At 40.5% G+C, this 23,326-nt stretch overlaps 1 protein-coding gene across 1 annotated transcript in view; it reads left to right on the plus strand.

Annotated features, from left to right (window-relative positions):
- Positions 1 to 22,948, plus strand: part of erich3 (glutamate-rich 3) — a 36,162-nt gene extending 13,214 nt beyond the window's left edge. Inside the window, exons 7-14 of the mRNA XM_036579565.1 lie at positions 1,998 to 2,198; positions 4,514 to 4,691; positions 9,073 to 9,259; positions 10,321 to 10,490; positions 11,238 to 11,426; positions 13,254 to 13,622; positions 15,765 to 15,896; positions 17,734 to 22,948. Coding sequence (XP_036435458.1) covers positions 1,998 to 2,198; positions 4,514 to 4,691; positions 9,073 to 9,259; positions 10,321 to 10,490; positions 11,238 to 11,426; positions 13,254 to 13,622; positions 15,765 to 15,896; positions 17,734 to 20,981 — 4,674 coding nt within the window. The 3' untranslated portion in view covers positions 20,982 to 22,948. The remainder of the gene's footprint in view (positions 1 to 1,997; positions 2,199 to 4,513; positions 4,692 to 9,072; positions 9,260 to 10,320; positions 10,491 to 11,237; positions 11,427 to 13,253; positions 13,623 to 15,764; positions 15,897 to 17,733) is intronic.
- Positions 22,949 to 23,326: the final 378 nt, after the last annotated feature.

The following is a 23,326-nucleotide window of genomic DNA, read 5'->3' on the forward strand; positions in this document are numbered from 1 at the left end:
TCACGGTTCTAACATGGGAATATTCTATATAACTCAGAAAGAAAAAAAAGAAATGGCACCTTTAGTTGGATGTCAGTAGGTGCGGTCAACATTGCGGTCACAATTAAATAATTATACCATAATTAACAATTATATCAAGATAAAATGTAACAAAAGATATAATATAAAAAGATATAACAATTATACCAAGATGGTGCTGTGTGAGTGGCAGCCTGTTGCAGCATCTCCAGCTCAATTTGAGCTTTTTTCTTACTTTCTGTAGTTTTCTCCTTTTATTTTTTAAGCATCTATACTTTTGATTGTTTGCCAAGGGTTTTGAGAATTTCCCCGTTGTGGGACTAATAAAGGATTATCTTATCTTATCTTATCTTATCTTATCTTAAATCTTACTCAGGGACAGTAAAGTTGGACAGCTTTTTCACACAGGTAAAAAAGGGTTGCCATATTTCATTAAATCTTAGAACAGAACATTTTAAAGTCAATCAAATACGTTCAAGGGTAGCATGATAAAATGTATCCCTAATCCAAAGAGAATGAATTGGGGGGGCAGACGACTTCCAATGTGCACTATGAGGCATCTGGCCAAAAGGGTCAGAAATGCCACAAAATTGGACTTAAGATTGGAGGTTGCTTCTGTAAGTGGAAGAATTCCAAACAATGCCGTAACTGTGCTTCTTTAGTTTTAACCTGGAGCTGTGAGGCTAATGCAGCTAACAAGTAATGGATGTTTTGCTAACTGCCTGCATAAATCATCACACATTAGCCTCAAACTGTCTTGAATAGTCAAGTAATCTCTAATAGACTCATGTTTTCTAGAGTTCATCTCACTCCAAATAGTGTTTTGTTACCATTGCTGCGTTAAGTGTTACTTGCTGTTTCCAGGACAGCTCTTCCCTCTCTCCCCTCAGACTAAGAAAGAGGAAAGAAATTAGAGAAAAGGTGTACAAGGGCTGAAAAACCACATTACTGAGCTAAAATCCAGGTGTCTGTAAATCCGATAAGGGCGTTAAACTAATCTAAGAAATCAGTGTATGCTGTTTACCTGACCACCTCATATGGAAAAAATATATTACAAATGTGTTTATCAAATACATCTTTGCAATGCATGAAAATGGCCAAAAATGTATTTGTTAATTATATATTTTTAAATGCATTTATTTGTTACTATATTCTTTCTATAGTATGTAGTTTTAAAGTTACAGATATAACTAAATATACATGAACTGAATGAACGGTTCTGTGATTTGCATTAACATTGTTAATGCAGTAAGACACTCACGCAATATATATCTCAAATAAACAAGATATCAAATCATAACTGCATTTTGCAGAGTATCAACACCTACAACCCTTGATTTTGTCATGTTAAAGGTTCACTTGATAATATTTAAAATTAAGATACTGGAAAACAAATTCATTTCAAAAGGAATCGAAACAATAAAGCATGTTAGACAATATTTTCAAACATTTTCAAATGTATTTGATACGTACATTTACTTACACTTATTTTTATATGGTACATTTCTATGTGTAATATTTCCCCATACATTTTAAAATTAATGCATTTTAAAATATATTTGGTTAATATGGTAGTATATTCTAAAATAGGTTATAGTGTTTGTAATATATTTCAGCATATAGATTGCAATGTATTTGAAATCTATTTCAAATATATAAAAATACATGTTGAGATGTGATAATGATCATATTATTTGTGTGCATATAAACGCACTACCTGTGTGTTGTATTATCTATAAAAATGGACAAAAATTCATGCTTCTTAATGGTTACTACTGCTGCTGTTTGTATGCAGCGTTTTGACTATTGTGTAAATCTAAATTTTAACTATCACAGGAAAATTGTTGATTGGAAATTCAAAGTTGTGTTTGTGAAACATTGTTTAGTCTCTAACTAGCTAACTAAGCCAGATATGAACAGTTGAAGTAGAGTAGATTTCCGGAAACCTTAAGTTGTGTGTCTGTGTTTGTTTGCTGTAGTTGGAAAGAGATGCCGCGAGACATCTGACCCTTACGGACTTCTCCAGCACTGTCTCACCCTACCGGCTCCCCGTCATCAACAACTTTGTCACCCCTGTGCCTCCGCTGACCAAGAGGAAGGAGAAAGGGCCGAAAGCAAACGGGACACTGCGTGGTCGAAGGTTACGACCCACCACTGCTCCGAGTGCTGCAGACACACAGGTCAGTGTTCCTGTCAGCAACAGACGAAGTCCGGAAGAAAGAAGAGGGAGTCTTAGTCTTAAGGAAAGAAAGGGAGCTTTACTGTATTACGGCCGGTATAGAGTTTGTACCTCCTTTATCTGGAGACAGAATTCATGAAGGGGTTTAAGTCGAGTCAAAAGTTTATTCATATAGAGCTTTTTACAAAGGAGTTGTTACAAAGCAGCTTTACAGAAAAAATAGGGGTCCGAGCCCCCGTGAGCATCGCCAGTGGTGACAGTGGCAAGGAAAAACTCCCTAAAAGCAAGAGGAATAAACCTTGAGAGGATAGCAAACAGTAGCACAAGAGCAAAATGAACAGAGAATAAGGATTTAATGTTAGTATAAAATATCAACATACAGAAATGGGGAAAAAAGGTGAAGCAGTGGTTATAGTTAGATAGTTTGAGTCTGTGCAGCAGCAGCAGCATCAGAAAGGTCAGTTCATGCAGGTGAGGTTTGTACAGCAGGAAGATACATGGTGGTCGAACTAGTCCAGGAGGCTGGCGAACAGGGGGCACCCGATCAAGGCAGGAGAAGCAACAGCATCAGACTCACAGGATGGGCAGAGACACACAGACAGTTAGTTCTGTAAAGGTGATTACAGTTTACAGTGTTAACAGAGAGCAGCAGTGAGAGTAGGTTGTTTTACAGCAGTTCTGTAAAGATCTGTAAACAAAGTCGTTCTAAGTGTTTTGATGTAAAATGATTAATTGTAGAGAAACTTGCTGAATCAGATTTCTTTACAGTGGTGGTGATAGCAACCGCAATGCTTACCAAGCCAATATAGACATTTTATTTACTGTCCAATCAGTGGTCAGTGAACCTACACGTGTCTTCATATGTACACCAAGTTTTATATGTAAAATTGATATTGTAATAAAATATTGGTAAATAAGTACTGTTTTGCTCCCTGCATGCACCTCTCTGCCGTGAATGTGGTTTAAAAATATGTTTTTAAAATCTTCTTAAAACTTCCACAAAACAATGCGTCTGGCATCAGGCAGTGTATTCATAATTATTTCATGCAACAACTCTTCTGTGAGGGAGCTTTTAGAGGCATTAAACTCTTCAGACGTCTGGTTCCAATCACCACCACTGTGAACAGACTCAGTAACAGAACAGAGCGTTTCACACCAAACCACTCTGAATGACTCTGTTTATACACCAATCAGGCATAACATTATGACCACCTCCTTGTTTCTGCACTAATTGTCCCTTTTATCAGCTCCACTTACTATATAGGTGCACTTTGTAGTTCTACAGTTACAGACTGTAGTCCATCTGTTTCTCTGCATACTTTGTTAGCCCCCTTTTACCCTGTTCTTCAGTGGTCAGGACCCCCATGGACCCTCACAGAGCAGGTACTATTTGGGTGGTGGATCATTCTCAGCACTGCAGTAACACTGATGTGGTGGTGGTGTGTTAGTGTGTGTTGTGCTGGTCTGAGTGGATCAGACACAGCAGTGCTGCTGGAGTTTTTAAACACCTCAGTGTCACTGCTGGACTGAGAATAGTCCACCAACCAAAAATATCCAGCCAACAGCGTCCTGTGGGCAGCGTCCTGTGACTTTACATCTACAAGGTGGACTGACGAGGTAGGAGTGTCTAATAGAGTGGACAGTGAGTGGACACAGTGTTAAAAAACTGCTGTGTCTGATCCACTCGTTCCAGCACAACACACACCACCATCATGTCAGTGTTACTGCAGTGCTGAGAATGATCCACCACCCAAATAGTACCTGCTCTGTGAGGGTCCATGGGGGTCCTGAGCACTGAAGAACAGGGTAAAAGGGGGCTAACAAAGTATTCAGAGAAACAGATGGACTTACAAAATAGTGCAGTAACAATCAATGAAACAAGTCAAACAAATAAAAGAAAAACAAAAAGAAACTGAGAGAAAACAGAACACATGAAAAATGGAAAATAACATAGTAGAACAATTTAAAACATAGAATAACAGTAAAAAGATGAATAAAAATGGAAAAATCACACTGAAAGAAAGGTCATTTTAAGGCCAAGTTTAACCAAAGCAAGATAACTATAACACATTACATTAATAACATTATTAAACTCCAGTGTGAACTGTTTATTCCTAAATTATAGGAGTTAGAAATGGAATCCAGGACCCGTCAGTAGCTCTTAGACGTTTAAGAGGTTAACCGGCTTATTCAATGTTTCAGTCTCTAAATGCTTGTTCTTTTTTCAGGCTCATTCTCTGATAAATGCTGCTCATTTTCTGCTCCCCTTTAATCGTTTCTAATCCCTGCATATGACATCTTGTGCCCCTACCACAGGAGGGCACCGTCCATCGTGCGTCGGCTCAGAGCGCTGTTTCCGTGAAGATGATTTACTTTGGGAAAAGCGTTCATCTGTCCCATGACCTGATGGACCTGAAGGACGAGGTGAAGGTCTTCCAGCAGCACTGCGGAGGGGAGAACCTCTGTGTTTACAAAGGAAGACTCAGAGAAGGAGGTCAGTCTACAGATCAAGCCAAAAATGCCATCGTCAAAAACCTAAACCTTGGGGGCCCCCCGAGTGGCGCAACCATCTAAGCGTTGGACGTATCATCAGCAGATCGCGAGTTCGATCCCTGGTGATGCTACAGCCGTCCGTAGCCGGGAGTCCAAGAGAGCACAATTGGCCTCGCTCTCTCTGGGTGGGTAGGATGCCCCCCCCTTCTCCCCCCATCACTTAACGCGATGCTAGTCAGCGCAGGCGTCTGTTAGCTGACACAACAGATCTCAGCTGTCCAATGACGTTGCGTGAGCGGCAGTTCGAAAAGAAGCGGTGACGCTTCACAGGTCTCGGAGGAAGCCTGTGTTAGCCTCGCCCTCCTAGCGTTGATGGTATCGTGTGATTGGGGGAGTCCTAACTAGCGGGTGGAATTGGCGACGACTAAATTGGGGAGATAATTGGGTTAAAATCCAAAAAAAATAATGTTAAAAAAAAGAAAAAATCTAAACCTTCACTAGGTCAGTTCAGGGCATTTTAGCTCAACTCATTTTCATTGTTGATATAAAGGGTTTCGCTGTCCACTTGAAAGTAGACAGATTTCAAGATTTTTTTTCCTTTTTTTTCTTGATATAAATTGTTGGGAGTTTACACATACAACAAATATCAATGCTATATTCTTGTTAAGACCACTTTCATTAGAGAAATAAAAATGCGTTTTCCATCATACAGCAGCTATAATTCTTTTTAAAAACTCGTTATAATCAAACTTGTGACAAACTGATGCACAGCATTTTGGAATGAACATAGACACCAAAATCTGCACTTTTTCACACGAACTGTGTATTACATTCTTTGAAATATCTTCTTTTTATGTTTAATTGAACAAAATTACTTGTTTTTATTAACTCTTCCCGTATCGTTTATGTGATCTTGTGTGTTTCCTAAATATTAAGTAACTCTGTGAGCAAAGTCTTCATTATTCCTTTAACAGACTTGGTGAATGTCAGTTTTAGAGCGGTACAGCCTTGTGGACTTTCTCAGTAACACGCAAGTTAAAGCCGCATGTCTGTAAGTCCAAAGATGAGCAGAGAGTCCGATTAGGCAGTCGTCACTGATGTGAAGCACTGTTCTTACAAAGCACCAAAAGCTACTTGAGCTAATAGCGCCCCCTGTGGAGAAATTTGTTTCTAAGACAAATGCTTATCGCTGCTGTCAGAACAAAAGCTCATGTCTTAGTTTTTGTACTTTTGTACAGAATTTGAAAATGCCAGCTGACCTTTACAATGAGCCAAAATTTCATCATGAACGGACCAACAGAAACGCTCCGAAAGAGCTAGGAAAAAAATCTAGTTCCATTAACTTACATTCAAAGTTAAGAATGTTTTTTCTTCTCCTTTTAAGTTACGATTTTGGAGCTAAGAGGTTTTGTTCCAACAGCAACGTTATGCATTAATTTATTTGAAAACAAATATAAAAAGCCTCCTAAACAAGTAGTTTATTTCCCAGCTAGTGTGGCATGATCTCTTTGGCTTTTTTTCGTAGTACATCGACCTTGAGTGTAAGGAAAGGTGTTACTATTAATGTTATTATTAGTATTGTTACTATTAGTGGTGTAACTGGCCATGGAACAATCTGTGATCCATACGGTTCACCCCTCACGGTTCAGTACGCACGTGAACCATGGAACAATTGCCAAAGAAAATAAAATTCTAAACACAAAATAAATAATGGAAAAAATATAAGCTACGAATTTCTGATAATCGAAACGTATAAAACAACAAAACCATTAAAAAATATTGAAACTAATACCAAATAAACCGTTTTAAAACAGAGATAGCACAAAACTAGAACTGCCCTTTCCTTCAATAGATTTTTTTTAATGGAAAGATTGACAAAGCTGCTGTATGTCACGTGAACGAAGCATGTTCCAAGCAGTTAGCAGCGAGAGTAGTCATGGCTGCTGGAGTAGAGGAAGAACTTGAAAAGCCTCCTGCATCATTCAAATCACATGTATGGGAACATGTTTTCATTTAGGTCCATGGGCAAAAGTTCCATGCTTTTCTTAGTTTTCTTAGTGTTCATTATGCTTTAATAAACGGAATGCAACGTTAAATTTTCTTGTTTTCTTTTATTCTGAACCATCCGATGACTCAGAAACTGTGAAATGATCCGATCCGTGAGATCTGTGATCCGTCACACCCCTAGTTACTATTATTATGCCTTTGGTCCTTTAGTCTCTCACTCGGCTCCTCGTGAATCTTGAGTAACGCTTTGGACTCTGCATAATTCTGTATGTGTAATTTCATAGTTTTGATGCCTTCACTGTTACAGTAAGGTGTGTCCAGCATTAAAATAAGGAGAACCCCTTTCTGTGAGTAGGTGTGTCCAGACTGATACTGTACAGTCATATGAAAAAGTTTGGTCAAATGACATTTTGTTGATTTTCTAAGTATAAATAAACGAACACATCCTCTACAGAGATAACATGTCTGCACATTTTAATGCACAATTCCTGTTTATTTGCTGAGTTTAACATAAAATGTGGCCTGTGCGAAAGTTCTGTCACATTTTATATATTTATTCTGCAATATGTAGAATTTAGTTTGTATATAGAAAATGTAGAAACTGTGCACTAAAATGTGCAGAAGAGCTGCATTTAAGTTTGTTCTGTGTAGAGGATGCGTTAACCTCACTCAAAATCAACAAAGCATCTCTGATCATCAGACCAGAGTGTTTAAACTTTCGCACTGGACTGTGTGCACAACATGTACTGGGACTCTGCTCAATGGTTTTATGCAGGTTTTGTGATCTATTCACACCTTGACTGATTTGCACCAGTAGTGTGTACAGCAACACTGTTTGATCTTTTTACACCTGCGTTTAGCCTGTTTCTCATCTTGTGCTGCCGTCGGCACATTCGGACTCGTTTGATCTAGTTCCTCATTAGCGCTTAGGTGCTAACCGTAAGCGTCGCAGTGTAACAGAGGTTGTTTGTGTATTAGTGATCATCTTTTTGATGTAATGCTGATTGTTCTGCTTCTTTGCAGTTGAGACACAAAACTGACATCAGCAGTGTTTACCACGCTCTTATTCAGTCCTTTAGCCAAGCATCTTCCTCTGGTTCAGGATTTGCTTCATAAACAGAAGTTTATTTGGTCAGGAATCTTTTATTTCTGAAGTAAAAAACAAATCTTACTCAATTAAAAGTGGAAATAATCTCTTTTTTGTTTCCCCCAGTTTTCTCCCCAATTTAGTCATATCCAGTTCCACCCGCTAGTTAGGACTCCCCCAATCACATGATACCACCAGCACTAGGAGGGCGAAGGCAAACACAGGCTTCCTCCGAGACCTGTTAAGCACCAGCAGATCTTTTCGAACTGTTGCTCACACAACGTCTTTGAAGAGCCAAACGCGCTCGGAGGAAAGCGCCAACCGCCAGATCTGCTACGTCAGCTAACAGACGCCTGCGCTGACTAGCATCATGCTGAGTGATCCTGCCCACCCAGAGAGAGAGAGAGGCCAGTTGTGCTCTCTAGGACTCCCTGCCACGGATGGCTGTAGCATCACCAGGGATCCAACTTGTGATCTCCTGATGATATGGCCAACGCTTAGACAGCTGCGCCACACTGGAGCCCCGAAAGAGGAAGTAATCTTGACTGAAAGTGAAAAAGTATCAACATTTAGACATAGTCAAGTATATAAAAGTAAAAAAACTAAATATTTTAACAGATAAAATTGAGAGTCAGGACATGTTTTCTTTGCTTGGTGTCCTCACACAAAGATGATTTAGCATGATTGTAGGCAGTTTCATTTCACACTGATATGAACTTGACTGAATGTTTTAATAAAGATAAATTAAAATGCATGGGACCTTGACCCACTGGCATGAGAAAATCAAATCGAAATCAAATCCTGGCCTTAGAGATTTGTAACAAGCACTTGAGCATCTAAAAGAAAATGTAGTATTCAGTAATACTCGAGTACAAAGTCATACGTCTTTACATATTAACGTCTCACCCACAGGCTCTAAAAGAAGGTTGGGCTCAGTGTTCAGGTCTCAGATGCAGAACTAACATTATACTAATAAAAGTAGTAAATAATTCACTCACATCCTCGGAAGACGGTTCTCTTTGATTACTGTTTCAACGCGTCGCAATCATCAGATTTGTCTGTTCAGGGAAGGGGGTCCGTAGCATGTAGTGTTGCTGGTAGAAATGTTCTGGTAGAAATGTGCAGTTACACATTTCTACCAGAGAGGTCTCCAAATCCCCAAAACTCACACAGTGCAGCTTTAAGAAAGTTTTTTCCTTCTCCTGTAAAGTTAAAACTTTTTGCCGATACGAGGTTCTGTTCCAGCAGCGACGATATCCTAACCCCATTTTATCCCTCTTTCTGGCAGAGACGTTCCAGTTTGTCTCTCGTCGTCACCGTGGTTTCCCCTTCAGCCTGACCTTCTTCCTGAACGGGCTGCAGGTGGAGCGCCTCAGCTCCTGCTGCGAGTTTAAACACAGGAAAGGCTCACGGCTCGGCGGGCGGCACGGTCACTTCGGCTTCACCGGGGTGGAGGGAGCATCACCCTGCTACAGGTCAGCAACGTTGGGAGACAGAACAGTACCACACAGAGATCATGTTAAGGTCCCACCACCATATATTACACTGAGCAGCCTTTAAATGTACCTTTGAGTTAGCAAACCATGACTAATAGAGCTGGGCCTTCAGTTCAGACCACAAATGGTAAAACCTCACCTCTACAATAATGCTAGTGCCTCTATGGGATTTCTCACAGTATGTTAGTGCTAAGCTAATGCTAGTGAACATTTTGAGGCAGCTCTAGATTGAACACAAACATTTGAAGCTTGTAAAAACATTAAGTTTTTTAAAAGCTTGTAACAGACATGCAAACAGCTTATATACACCAATCAGGCATAACATTATGACCACCATCTGTTTCTCTGCATACTTTGTTAGCCCCCTTTTACCCTGTTCTTCAGTGGTCAGGACCCCCATGGACCCTCACAGAGCAGGTACTATTTGGGTGGTGGATCATTCTCAGCACTGCAGTAACACTGACGTGGTGGTGGTGTGTTAGTGTGTGTTGTGCTGGTCTGAGTGGATCAGACACAGCAGTGCTGCTGGAGTTTTTAAACACTGTGTCCACTCACTGTCCACTCTATTAGACACTCCTACCTTGTCGGTCCACCTTGTAGATGTAAAGTCAGAGACGACAGCTCATCTGCTGCTGCACAGTTTGTGTTGGTCATCCTCTAGTCCTTCATCAGTGGTCACAGGACGCTGCCCACAGGACGCTGTTGGCTGGATATTTTTGGTTGGTGGACTATTCTCAGTCCAGCAGCGACACTGAGGTGTCTGATCCACTCAGACCAGCGCAACACACACTAACACACCACCATTAGAGTCAGTGTTACTGCAGTGCTGAGAATGATCCACCACCCAAATAGTACCTGCTCTGTGAGGGTCCATGGGGGTGGTATTGGGCCTAAGTAGAAAATAAAGTAAAAAGTTATGCAAAAGGTTGACTTAAAAAATTTAAGTTGACCTGGGTTTTTATTTTTCCGTTCTGTTCAGTTGCATCTTCTCTCCATGGGGTTTCACACAATAATAAACAAGATCTAATATTGTTCTATAGATGCATTATTGCCATGGGTTTGGACAAAAAACCCACTCCACCAAAGAGAGTGAAAGAGGACCCACTTCTGTCCAACTCTAAAGACGACGAAGAGGACGAGGAGGAGGAGAAGACTGATCTCAGCCAACCTCAGGAAACTGATACAAAAGGAGACGGCAAAGCTAAAAACGGTACATTGTGACCGCTTTCAGTTTAATGACTGAACTATTACATTTTAAACATTTATTTATTTCTGTAATTCTGTTTTCTTTTCTTCACTGTCATTTCTACCTCACTCCTCTTTTGAGTCTTGGTTCCTCTCAGCGGTTCTTCCTTATGTTCTTAGGGCATTTCTTCTTTTGAATATTGGTTCTGCTAAGTGGTTCTTCCTTATGTTCTTAGGGCGTTTCTTCTTTTGAGTATTGGTTCTGCTAAGTGGTTCTTCCTTGTGTTCTTAGGGCGTTTCTCTTTTGAGTATTGGTTCTGCTAAGTGGTTCTTCCTTATGTTCTTTGGGAGTTTCTCTTTTGAGTATTGGTTCTGCTAAGTGGTTCTTCCTTATGTTCTTTGGGAGTTTCTCTTTTGAGTATTGGTTCTGCTACTTGGTTCTTCCTTATGTTCTTTGGGAGTTTCTTCTTTTGATTATTGGTTCTGCTAAGTGGTCCTTCCTTATGTTCTTAGGGAGTTTCTCTTTTGAGTATTGGTTCTGCTAAGTGGTTCTTCCTTATTCTCTTAATGAGTTTCTTCTTTTGAGTATTGGTTCTGCTAAGTGGTTCTTCCTTATTCTCTTAATGAGTTTCTTCTTTTGAGTATTGGTTCTGCTAAGTGGTTCTTCCTCATGCTCTTAGGGAGTTTCTCTTTTGAGTTTTCCTCAAAAGTGTTTCTTCCTGATGTTGGAAAAACTGCATTGAAAACTGATTGTAGACTGTTTGTCCTCTAGACTATGAGGAAGACTTTGAGGCTGATGATGAAGGCCCTGTGGAAGACGGAGGAGACGAGGGGAATGAAACAACACCTTCTCCGACCAGGGAGGATGAGGAGGAAAGCAGAAAGAAGGACGAGAATGAAAATGAAGTGACAGAAAAGAAGCAAGACTCAGACAGTGAAGCTGGAGATTCAGACAAAAGTAGTTAGTTTCGCTTCACTCTGTAATACTGTCTTTAACCCTCAGAGGTCGCAGTTATTGTCAGCGATAACAAAAACATGTAATTTTCTATAAATTATTTCTCACTCATAGTTCATAGAAACCAGTGGATACATTTTTCCAAAACATACAGATTCCAAACTTTCAGACCAAAAGAATCTAAACAAAATTACAGTAAATCTAGATTTATAAGAGTTAAAGAAACATAACAGTGGGGATCCCAAGTGGCGAAACCCTCAGAACGCTGGCCCTGTCATTAGGAGATCATGAGTTCGATCCCTGGAGATGCTCTCTGGGTGGGTAGGATAACCCCCCCACCCCACCCCCGTCACTCAACACGATGCTAGCCAGCTCAGGCGTCTGTTAGCTGATGTAACAGATCTGGCGGTTGCAGCGTTCAGCTGTCCAATGACGTTGCATGAGCGGCAGTTCGAAAAGATGCAGTGGCGCTTTACAGATTCTGGAGGTAGCCTGTGTTAGCCTTTGGCCTTCTAGCGCTGTTGGTATCGTGTGACTGGGGGAGTCCTAAGTAGCGGGAGGAACTGGAGACAACTAAGTTGGGGAGAAAATCAAAAAAAAAGAAAAAAAAGAATCATAAATGTAATAAACAACACATTAATAACATAGAAGCAGCAGATAACTATGTATTTAGTTCTGAGATTATGCTGAACTTCTATTTTCTAGCAAAATGACAGTCATAACTTCTACACTTTCATGGGTTAAATACATGTAACTCTTTCACATATTTTAATTATATGCTGTCGGGATAAAACCATGCATCTCCAAATTGGTAATGTCATAAGAGAAGGAAAAAACATTTTTCACTTGCAATGAAAGTTAATGTAAGCAGATTTTTTTTCTTTTGGTTATATGGTTTCTATTGGTCCATTCATCATAAAATTTTAACACAATCAAGGGTAGCTAGAGTTTTCAAATTATGTAAAAAAGTGAAAAACTACAAAAATGGAGATACAAGCTTTTTGCACAACAGCAACAATATCACCTCTAATACTTAATTAAGCAATAGAACCTGTGGGGGAGTGTGTTATCGTGAAATAACAGCTGTGATGGTGTTCGCGAAAACACACAACCCCGAGTGCTCTATTGCTTTTATACACCAGTTAAATAAAGTAATAAATTAATAAACTGGGCCGTGAATGCGGCGTTTAATATGTTTTAATGTTAGCAATTCTTTCTGCCAAATTATAGTTCCTTAACAAGCAGCTTGTTGCTATGTCAGAGTAACGAGCTCCGCCCACTCGCTGCACAGCTGGCAGTTCGTTCTCCAGCTCCTCACACTAAATTCCCAAACTGTCATCACCACTGAGCAGCTTTTCAGTCGGCAGCTGTGACAGAAGAACAGCTAAACAACCTGGAATCAGCCAGAAATTAACCCAATACCATTCGTCAAACGTGTAGTCTGATCTTCAGAGTCTGACCAAATCAGACTGAGCCATAAAACTGACGCAATATCAAGTTTAGCTCAGTTTTGTCCGTTTTTGCCAGATCAGTATTAATGTTGTTTTGTTCCAGCCAGTCTGTAAAGCATCTTACAGCCCATTTAGTTTGGCGAATGGTGTTGGGTTCATTTCTGGCTGATTCCAGGTTGTTTAGCTGTTTTTCTGTCAAATCTGCCAACTGAAAGGCTGATAATCAAATGTAACTCTAATATACCAAATAATAATAATCTATAGGTATTTGATTCTGCTAACCTGCAAAGCCATATTATCTTTTTAATATTCTTACCATGAAACAGACACTTGCTGTGTCTCATCTGATTACATTTTGTCCCTTAAACCATCTTCTTTTCAGAGGTCAAACGGTCATCGTCCGTCTCGTCTCATCTGTCGAGCAGCTCGTCCAGCAGCGAAGAAGATGAGAGCGAAGGTGGTCCAGAGCCAGGCAACGAAGAGGACGTCCCAGAAGGGAACGTGGAACCCGAGAGGCGCGATTCTACATTAACGTCAGAAAAAGACACCAAAGTAGAGGAGACGGAAGCCATGGAGACCAGCTCTGTGTCTCTGCCTCAGCAAACCGAGGAAGAGTCGCAAACCCAGGACAGCTTGATGGAAAAGAGTGAGGTGGAGATATCTGAAGACACGGAGAGGGACGATGGAGCTGAAGCAGCTGAAGACCACGTCAAAGCTGAGGATGAAGAAAAGGAGGTAGAACCAGAGAAAGGTGAGCAGTAGTGCACATTTTAGGCTATGTTCACATTACCAGGCTGAAGTGGCACAAATCCCATTTTTTGCCCTAATGTGACTCAGATCTGATGTTTTCAGAGCTGTGTGGACACAAATCTGATCTTTTCCAACCTGAGCCACTTTCATATGTGGTCCTAGACCACATATGTATCCGATTCGTGGCCATGCGACCTTAATGTGACGCTCAGATTGGAATTCATGTGCTTTTTTTCCACTGCTCGTGCGCCATCATTCAGCGTTACCATGGCAACAGCGCCAAACAGACGTTAAAGCCTGTAAATGATGGAAAAGCAGCTCATCTCACCTTTTTCTCCTTCGTCTCACTCTAATAATGAAGCTGAGAGCTGATCAGAGTTAATTATCTTCTCAGCGAAGCTCGTTCTGCTCGTTAGTTTGTTGCTGATGATGAACGTGATTCATTCACGTGACGTTACTGAGTAGGATGTGGTCATGAGGGTCATTTCAGGACGCCGGTTCATCACATTAATGACAGATTTGAGTCACTTACCTAAACGAGTGTGAACCATCGTGTCAGAGAGATCGGATTTGAGCAAAAAATCGGATTTGAGCAGTTAGGCCTGTAATGTGAACGCAGCCTTAGTTCTGTGTGCTACCTTTGGTTGGAGCTTGTGTTCTTCTCTGTTGGCTTTTACCATTAGAACCAAAGCATTTAGCACTCTAGCACTTACCTGTTAACCCTTTCAGCCCTACATTGAGGCCTTTTTTCTAATGTTTTTTAATGCAAATGCTTGCATTTTGCATGATCATGTTGTCATTTTTGAAGATATTATTACAGCTATAAATATACGCCATAATAGGAGATATTAGTTAGTCTACTTATTAGTCTACCAAAATGTTCAAAGGAACCAAAATATTAAAAAATGTGACTAAATTGCCAAACCTGCGCGTCACCAACAAAGATGGTGAATGAAATCTCTATACAAAATAATGGAGTGAGCAGCTCACCAGCTGACAGGACAATGGAAAAAGCCATTTTGTTTGCTGTGTGGCCTGAAACTTTACACCAGTTTGGTTTATTTTCATTATAATTTTGTGTGTTTATTTTGAAAATGAAGCATGTTTGTGTTTTGCCATCAGTACTGTGTCCAATATATGCCAGTATTTTTGGACTTTCAACATGGTAAAGACGTTAAGATCATTGTGAACATCTTTGTAAACGTCACATTGGAGCTACTGCATTTGTGTGGATTACACAGTAAACAGTAAATTAGAAAAATAGAAGTGTTTTCCTTTTATGAAATGTCTGTCTGTGATGTATTTTTAGTTCTGCTCACTGAAAGACTGAAAATACTGGGTCTAAAAATGTCTGAAACCGTGTGGTTGGTGTGTTCTCTGAGTTTGTTGTGTGATCTTAATTTCATCAATTTGTGATCAATAATTAAGTGTAGCTTTTTTTTCTCTACATTAATCATTACCGCCTCGTCTTTGTAATGGTACACTTTGCTAAAAGTCATAAAGGTGTTACATGTGGGGATAAATGAGCGGTTAGGGGTTTTGCTCTGTGGATCATGAATGCTTTTAAATATTGTAGCCAACTCAAGCCTGTTTTCCCAGTCCAGTCTGTGGCGACTCTAACAATGTACGAGATTATAAGGTGCAGGGTCTTTTACTACTTTGGAAAAATCACTCTCAGTAAACAAAGTGATATTTATTGATCATTAAATCATAAATAATCATAAAAATCCCACATGCAGCTCCTTCAATAGTTGTATGTGTATCACATCAAGAAAATACCGAGTTTGGAGGATAATTGTCCTGTTTGTTTCTCACTACTTGCATGGCTTGAGCTTCAAATATTGTTTGCTAATAAACTTTTCTGAGACTTAAATTTTGTGTTGTAATTATTTTTTCTTTTTTATTTTTCCTGCTAATGTTTTGCTGCTGTGTGCAATGTTACAAATGCAGAGTGTTTTGTTAAGCATATTCTTCTTATTTCATAATTTGATTAACTGTTTAACTTCTTGTCATGTTCTTTATGATAACCATCAACTGCGTGTGTTTGCTGAATTTGTGAAAGTTTGAATGTTACAGTTCACTGTATTAACTCAGCGCATTGCATGCTTCACACTCCTGTCTCCTTCTCCATGCCTAACCCAAGCCAAGTCTGTGCAGGAGAAGTTGGCAGAAGCCATTCTGAATGTGGCTGAATGCAGTTCTGAGCCAGAACTTAGTGATACCACCACCGAGGAAGATGAAGTAGCGTCCGTCAAGACCCAGCAGGACAGTCCAGGTATTACTTGGCCTACGTTCACATTACCAGGTTGAAGTGCCACAAATCCGATTTTTTGCCCTAACGTGACTCAAATCTGATGTTTTCAGGGCTGTGTGGACACAAATCTGATCTTTTCAAATCCGACCAGAGCCACTTTCATATGTGGTCCTAGATCAGATACGTATCCGATTCGTGGCCATGTGACCTTAACGTGACGCTCAGATCGGAATTCATGTGCTTTTTTTCCACTGCGCCATCATTCAACGTTACCATGGCAACAGTACCGAACAGACGTTAAAGCCTGTAAACGGTGGAAAAGCAGCTCATCTCACCTTTTTCTCCTTCGTCTCGCTCTAATAATGAAGCTGAGAGCTGATCAGAGTTAATTATCTTCTCAGAGAAGCTCGTTCTGCTCGTTAGTTCATTTACTGGTGATACACGTGACGAACGAGTGTGAACCATCCTGCCAGAGATCAGATTTGAGCAAAAAAATCGAATTTGAGCAATGAGGCTTTTAATGTGAACATAGTCTTTGTCCATCTTGAAATGCACAACAATCCAGATGTATCAAAAAAAAGAAAAGGATGACATTTTCCAATTATGTAAAAACATAAAAAACAACTAAATTGGTACAGTGCTGTGTTCCAACAGTGACGATGTAGAAGTTATGCACTACTGTTCAAAAGTTTGGAATCTTTTACTCATATTAATAATTGCGGTTATTTCATTTAATGATATCTCATTCAGTGTAGATTGAAATACTATAAGCTGTTTCAAAATGTTTCAAAATTTCAAAATTTTTAAATCAAAATTTTGTATAGTATTGTTTAGTATTTTGTAGGTTTTTAAAACATCTAGAAGTTAAATAAATCATAATAATATACATAATACTATAATTATCTATTTACATCAATTCCTTGATAAGTTATCCATCTCAGGATTTGAGCACCACTTTTCAGATACAAGGCATTCCTGTTACCTTTAGTATAACTTTAATCTGAATGTTATTCTGCTTTCTCAGTCATTACAGAATCATGTACAGCTCTGTTCATCATTCTAACTGTAATGTGAAAGAATGAGTCACACACGTGGAAAAAAAGAGGCAAATGAGGCTGTACTAGTTGACTTTCCAGAGTCGTCGTCAAAAAACAGGCAAAGGTCAGATCCAAAACTGGCAAAATATACAAATAGAAAAACATAACACAAATTTGCAAATCTGCAATTTCCCTGCGGGATCAATAAAGTTCAATCTATCTATGTAAAAAATCAAACCAGGAAGACAAAATCCAAAAAGGGAGCAGGCAAAAGACAAAGTCAAAAATACAGAAGATAAGTCAGAATTAACCCAAACACAGGAAAGACAATACCTCACACAGAACTAACTTAAAGCCCGGGCTTAAAAACTACCTGAACTAAGCACATAATGAGAAACAGGTGTGACAAGTCAGTAATCAGGTGAAGCAGATCTCTGATACGTGGGCTGGTCTGATGTCACAGTCACGTGTTCACCCAGAGGGTTCTGGGAAATGTCCACCAGAGAGTCAGAGCTAGAGGGATGTGTGACACTAACATTTCATCATTTTTACACAGCTTCCTAGGAATTCATTGAAACCTATAACACTGTAGAGTATTCACATCATAATGGAATCATTTTATACATGTATCCTCAACAAAATTGGTTTTACATTAATGAAAACATTGATTCCAAACTTTTGAACAGTGGTCTGGTTATGAGAAAGGAGAAGGAACTGAATTATGGGCGCACTGCGTCTTGCAGTTTAAGTGCTTAATATGAAATGATAATGAGCTTTTACTACTGACTGTGACGGCTGGGCTAAACTGCTGTTTGTTACAGGAGCAGAACCAGAAAGTGAAGCAGCACAGCAGCCATCTGAGGAGGTTTCTAAAGACAATGTAGCGGAACCTCTAGAGCCTGCACTCGAGGCCAAAACGGTAGAAGGAGATGCAGATACAGAGCAACCAACGGAGGAGCTAGAAGAAGAAACACAAGAACCACCACAGCCTGAGTCAAAAACAGAGGAAGAAGAGATAAGTGCAGAGGTTAATGAGGACACAAATGAAAAGCAAGAGAAAGAGAGGGATGAACAACCTGTTGGTGAGGAACAAAATGATTCAGTTGTTATGTCTGCTGAGATAGATGACAAAGAGCAGGAGGAGGAGAAGGAGGAAGCTGGAAAAGAGGAGGATAAAGCAAGTGAAGACCCTGAAATGGCAGAAAGGCTTGACAATGAAAAGATGGAAGAGTTTAAAGCAGAGGAATCATTGGCACCAGAGAAAGAGGTTGAAAGTGAAAATACAACGAATGCTGAAGAATCTGGAGACACTGCAGTGGAGGAACCAGAATTAGCACAAACAGGGGAAGAGCTTGAGCCGATGGATGTGATCACAGAGCCTCAGTCTGAGGACCCTGGAGAAACAGCTGTGGTTGACACTAAGAGTGTAGGCGATGCTGATGACAACACAAATCAGGAAGCGGAGATAAAGAGCGTGGAGCAAACAGAGAATGCAGAGAATGGAGGAGAAGGAACTGGGGAAGAAGCATCTGCTGAAGACGAGGTCAAAGAGGAGGTCAGGGCAGTTGAAGAAGAAGCAGTTGGTGAGGTGGATGGAGAAGAGAAGGATGATACTGATGAAATGAGAGGTGGAAAGATTACAGAAGGCACGGAAGAGCCTGAGGAGGGCAATCTGGAGAATGAGGATGAAGAGAAAGATGATGAGGAGACCATTCGGGATGATCTAGAACAACAGATCTCGGAGGAAGTTGAAGCGAGAGAAAACAACTTGGAGATTAGTGAGGAAGGAAACACATCAGAGGAGAAACAAGTTGAAGACAAAGTAGAGAATGCGGAAGATGCAGTGAACGACAGTGGACAGAAAGACACAGAATCCACACTTGAGAAGGATGCTGAAGCGGAAGATGAGAGTAAAACTGGCGAAGACTGTAAAGACGCAGATGACAATATTCCTGAGGAAGCAGTGAAGGAAACCGAGTCAGTAAAGGAGGATGAACCTGAAGGTGGAGAAAGGACAGAGAAAGAGAGTGTAGACAAAGCAGAGGACGACGATGGACAAGGAGGTACAGAATCCACGGCAGAGAAAGATGCTGAAGCGGAAGATGAAAGTAGATCTGACAGTGGTAATAAACCAGAGGAAGGAGTAAAGGAACATGAATCAGTCAAGGAGGATGAACCTGAAGATGGAGAACAACCAGTGAAAGAGACTGAATTAGAAGACCAAAGTGGGGATGTAGCAGAAGAAGTGGAGAACTCTGCTGATAACAATGCAAATGAAGACACAGAGGTGAATGTGGAAGAAAGTATAGCGGTATCTGAGGATAAGGGTGGAGAAGAGAAGACAGAAGATGGAGATGGTGAAGATGAGGCAGAGGTGAAAGAAGGATTGGCAAGCACCACTTTGGAGGAAACCACAGCAGACCAAGATCCTGAAACAGAAGAAGTGGAAGCTACAAATGATGTGGCTGAAGAGGCAGAGGAAAGAAAAGAGGATGAGGAGATAGTCCAAGAAGAGGTGACTGAGGATGGTGAAAATACAGAGGAACAAATCCCAGCAAGTGAAGGTAGTTTAGAGGTCAGTCAAACAGAAAACAAGCCAGAAGAGATAGAAGTGGAGGACAACCTGGAAAAACCTAAAGATGATGCCAGTGACAGAGAATCAGAATCAGCAGTAGACAAAGATGCTGAACCAGAAAGTGAAAGCAAGCCTAGTGATGATGCAGATAACAATACACCTGAGGAAGAAGTGAAGGACAATGGATCAATAAAAGAGAATGAAACTGAAAATGAAGGACACCCAGAAGAAAAAGAAGGAGCTGTTGAAGATATGGATGACAAGGAAGGTGGAGAAGAGAATGCAGAAGTTGTTGGAGCCCAGGCAGAGCTGCAGGAAGGACTGGAAAATGATAAGATGGAGCAAGAGGAGGACAACGAACAGAAAGAAGACTCAGAACCTACTGTCAATGATGATCTACAAGAAGCCACAGCTGGTAGTGAAGTAAAGGCGGGTGAGATGGACACAGAAACTGGAGAGAAGGTTGAGGGAGAGATTGAAAAGGAAGAAGAAACTCCAGCAAAGTCAGAAGAAGGTGAGGCAACATCTGAGGATGGAAAGGAAGAGACCATCCAAACAGAAACAGAGCAAGATGCAACCAATGAAGAAGGTGTTAAAGATGAGCAGGAAGATGACAAGGAGGAAGAAATGGAAAAGGCTAGTAGCAATGCTGATGCTGAGGCTGAAGCCCCATCAGATGCCAAAAGTACTCCAGAAGAACAAGCAGACCCTGAGTCAGAAATGAAGGGTACAGAAACTGACCTCGAAAACCAGGCTAAAGGAGCTAGCATAGCAGGAGATGACAATCAAGCTGGCTTAACCGCTTTTGAAGAGACCAAACAGGATGGTGCCGCTGAAGATGCCACTGCAGATGGAGAAGGCAGCAGTTCCTCTGCTTCACCTTCAGAGGAATCACAGCCTGCTGAGAAAGTAATGGCTCTCAAAAAAGAGGACAGGGAATCTGCGTTCAGCGAAGACGCAGAGCTTCTTGCCACACCTCCTGCAGATCAGGGAGATCTTGTGAGTAATTGGGTGAACATTCACCAAGCCTCGAGGTATTTTGAGACATTTGTCGAGCCGCTGGATGACATAAAGAGCCTCGTCTCACATGAGGGTGAAAGGAAGGTGAATGGCGAGGCTGTAGAAGAAGAGGAAGAGACAAAACATGAAAACGCCAAAGATTCAGAGTCTGGAGGTATGGATAAGACATCTGAGGCTGCCAAAGACGAGCAAGTCAAGAGTGACCTTGAAGACCTTGAGGACACTCTTGTAGAAAGCTTCAAAATGGAGACGAAAGCTGAAGCCCTAGAGTCAGACGCTAGAAGCAATCAGTCTAAAGATACCACACCCAGGTCTGCTAAAAATATACCGGAAGACCAGGACGATACAGGAGCACAGGATCTTGTGCCCAATACGGAGTCGTTGTTTACATCTGGGGACCTGCAAGCTGCAGATAGTATCATTAACCTATCAGAGACACCAGTGACGAAGTTTGAGATTAGCCAAGATAGCTAACGCTCTAGAAGACCCTAACAAACCAGGTTGCTTATCCATTCCAAGTTCCCAGCTAAACACATCAAACAGTTTTAAGTGTCACTCGTTTGACATTCATTTCCCAAACAGTAAACAAGGTTAAGCCGTCCGTTTGAAGAGTGATTCTCTGTATGCTGGTATCCTAGGGAGGGTGTGACAGTACGATAATCAAAGTCTTCACAACCAATAATGAATCTTAAAATGGAAACTCCAATCGGTAGTTCCCAAAACAGAACTATGGCTAACAGAAGAGCGAGGGACAACGGATCAATAAAAGAGGATGAAACTGAAGATGAAGGATGCCCAGGAGGAAGAAGAAGGAGCAGCTGAAGACTTGGATGACAAGGAAGGTGGAGAAAAGAATCAATAGTGAATGTGAAAAATGGAAACTGATGAAAACTCCAATCAATAGTTCCCGAAACAGAACTCTGGCTAACAGAGGAAATGAAGTTTACCAAAACAACATGATTAAGGCACATATTGTATGTTTTAGAATTAGCATTTTTTTTTCCTTATTTGAGAGTCCCTGAGTTCCTCATTGAGGCTGACCATGTCATTTTTTGCAAATGTCAAACAGATGGAAGCAGAATTCATTTTCTTCATATAAGACTAATGATTTGTCTAAAGAATAAACTACCCAAAAATAAAATAAACAGCACTGGCCACTATTTGGTACACCTACCTAGAGTCTACCTTCTATCCACGTACAGACTGTAATCCTTCTGTTTCTCTATAATATAGAACTTGTTTTCAGGGCCCCCACTGGACCACTAAGCAGGTCTTATTTGAGCACTGACATGGTAGTGGGTGTTGATTTGGTACAAGTGGATCGGACCTTGGTCCACCTTGTTTCTGTGTAGTGTGTCTGTGTTAGTCTTTTTCTAGTCATTCATCAGTGGTCAATTTCTGGCCTGAGGATGCTGTTGGCCAAACGTTTTGGGTTGGCGGACAATTCCCAGCCCAGCAGTTGTTCAAAAACTCCAACAATGTGATCTAATGGTGGTCCTGTGAGGGTCCTGACCACTGATAGATGGGGCTAACAAATTATGCAAAGAAAGAAATTGACTACAATCTGCAACTGTAAAACTACAAAGTGCACTATTGTAAATGGACCTGATAAACTGGACAGTGAGTGTAGAAACAGGGTTGTTGAAGTGGCCAGTGAGTGTGTCGGGCAAAGGTCACTGAGAATTAAATGCACAGGCTAAAGTCTTTGTACCTTGGGATCCTGTGAAGACAAAATGGCATGGCAGGTGGACAAATGTCTTCATCAGACAAGTGACAGAAAGTAGATCCGGGACTTACAAGGACACCTTTTCATCCTAAACAGCTGTATTAATGAGTGGCCGTTCCAGTTTGTTTACGCCTCCTTTAGTGAAGCCAGCATTGTCCTGCTCCACTAATAGAGACAGAGTGTATTGCAGCCTTAGTGGGGTGACAATCAGCGGCCTTCCGAAAGCAGATACCCCTGGAAGCGTTCAGCACAAATAATTCAATTATTCATGCTGTGTAGCCCTCCTGCCACTCAACCACACACCAACACACTTCATAGGCCTCTTCAGACACCCTCGTCTTCACCCAAACACGGACACGAAAGAAAACTTCAAAGAAAACTTCAATGCCTGCACTTTTCTCTTTGATCTCTTTATCTGCTATTAGAAATCAAAGATTTTTTAATTACTGGGACATGAATGATTCAAAATCATCGTTAATGTAGTTAGAGAACATTTTGTTCTTATGATTATGCATTTCAGAAGGTGGAGAAGGAAACTGCACTGATATCACTTTGAAATTGTTTCTATTATGATCTTTAACTTATCTTTTGTTGTTACTATATGATTTCAGAAAACTACGGGTACTTGAGCCTGAAGAAATCATGTTCCTACTGTGGTTAGGATTAGGATTATGACCAAGCTGTTAAAACTGGTCCACTAATTAGCTTTGGCCGTATCAGCTAGCTCCTCTGTTGTGATCTTTCTTTGCTTTTTATTTCATTATTTGTGAAAAACATAGAGTGACTGATCTCATTATGAAAATAAAGTATTTAAATCCACTGGCATTCCTCCATATCTGTTACATATTAAAATGCTTGAAAACATCAGCATATTAACGTAGCATTTTAAGTTCATCTTAAACGTTTATTGATGAAAGGGTTGAGCCACGGAGACCTCGAGGTAAAACGTGATGCAATATAACTACAAAAAATATAGCATTGTTGCATAATTAAAATTTTAAGTGGTATTTTAAATGAAGATTATACTGAAAACCTGATAAATTGATAGCAAAGCTGAGTCAGACATATTTACATCAAATCACATCAACAGAAC

The sequence above is a fragment of the Colossoma macropomum genome, unplaced genomic scaffold (genome assembly GCF_904425465.1).
Source record: "Colossoma macropomum unplaced genomic scaffold, Colossoma_macropomum, whole genome shotgun sequence".
NCBI classification, from domain to species: domain Eukaryota; kingdom Metazoa; phylum Chordata; class Actinopteri; order Characiformes; family Serrasalmidae; genus Colossoma; species Colossoma macropomum.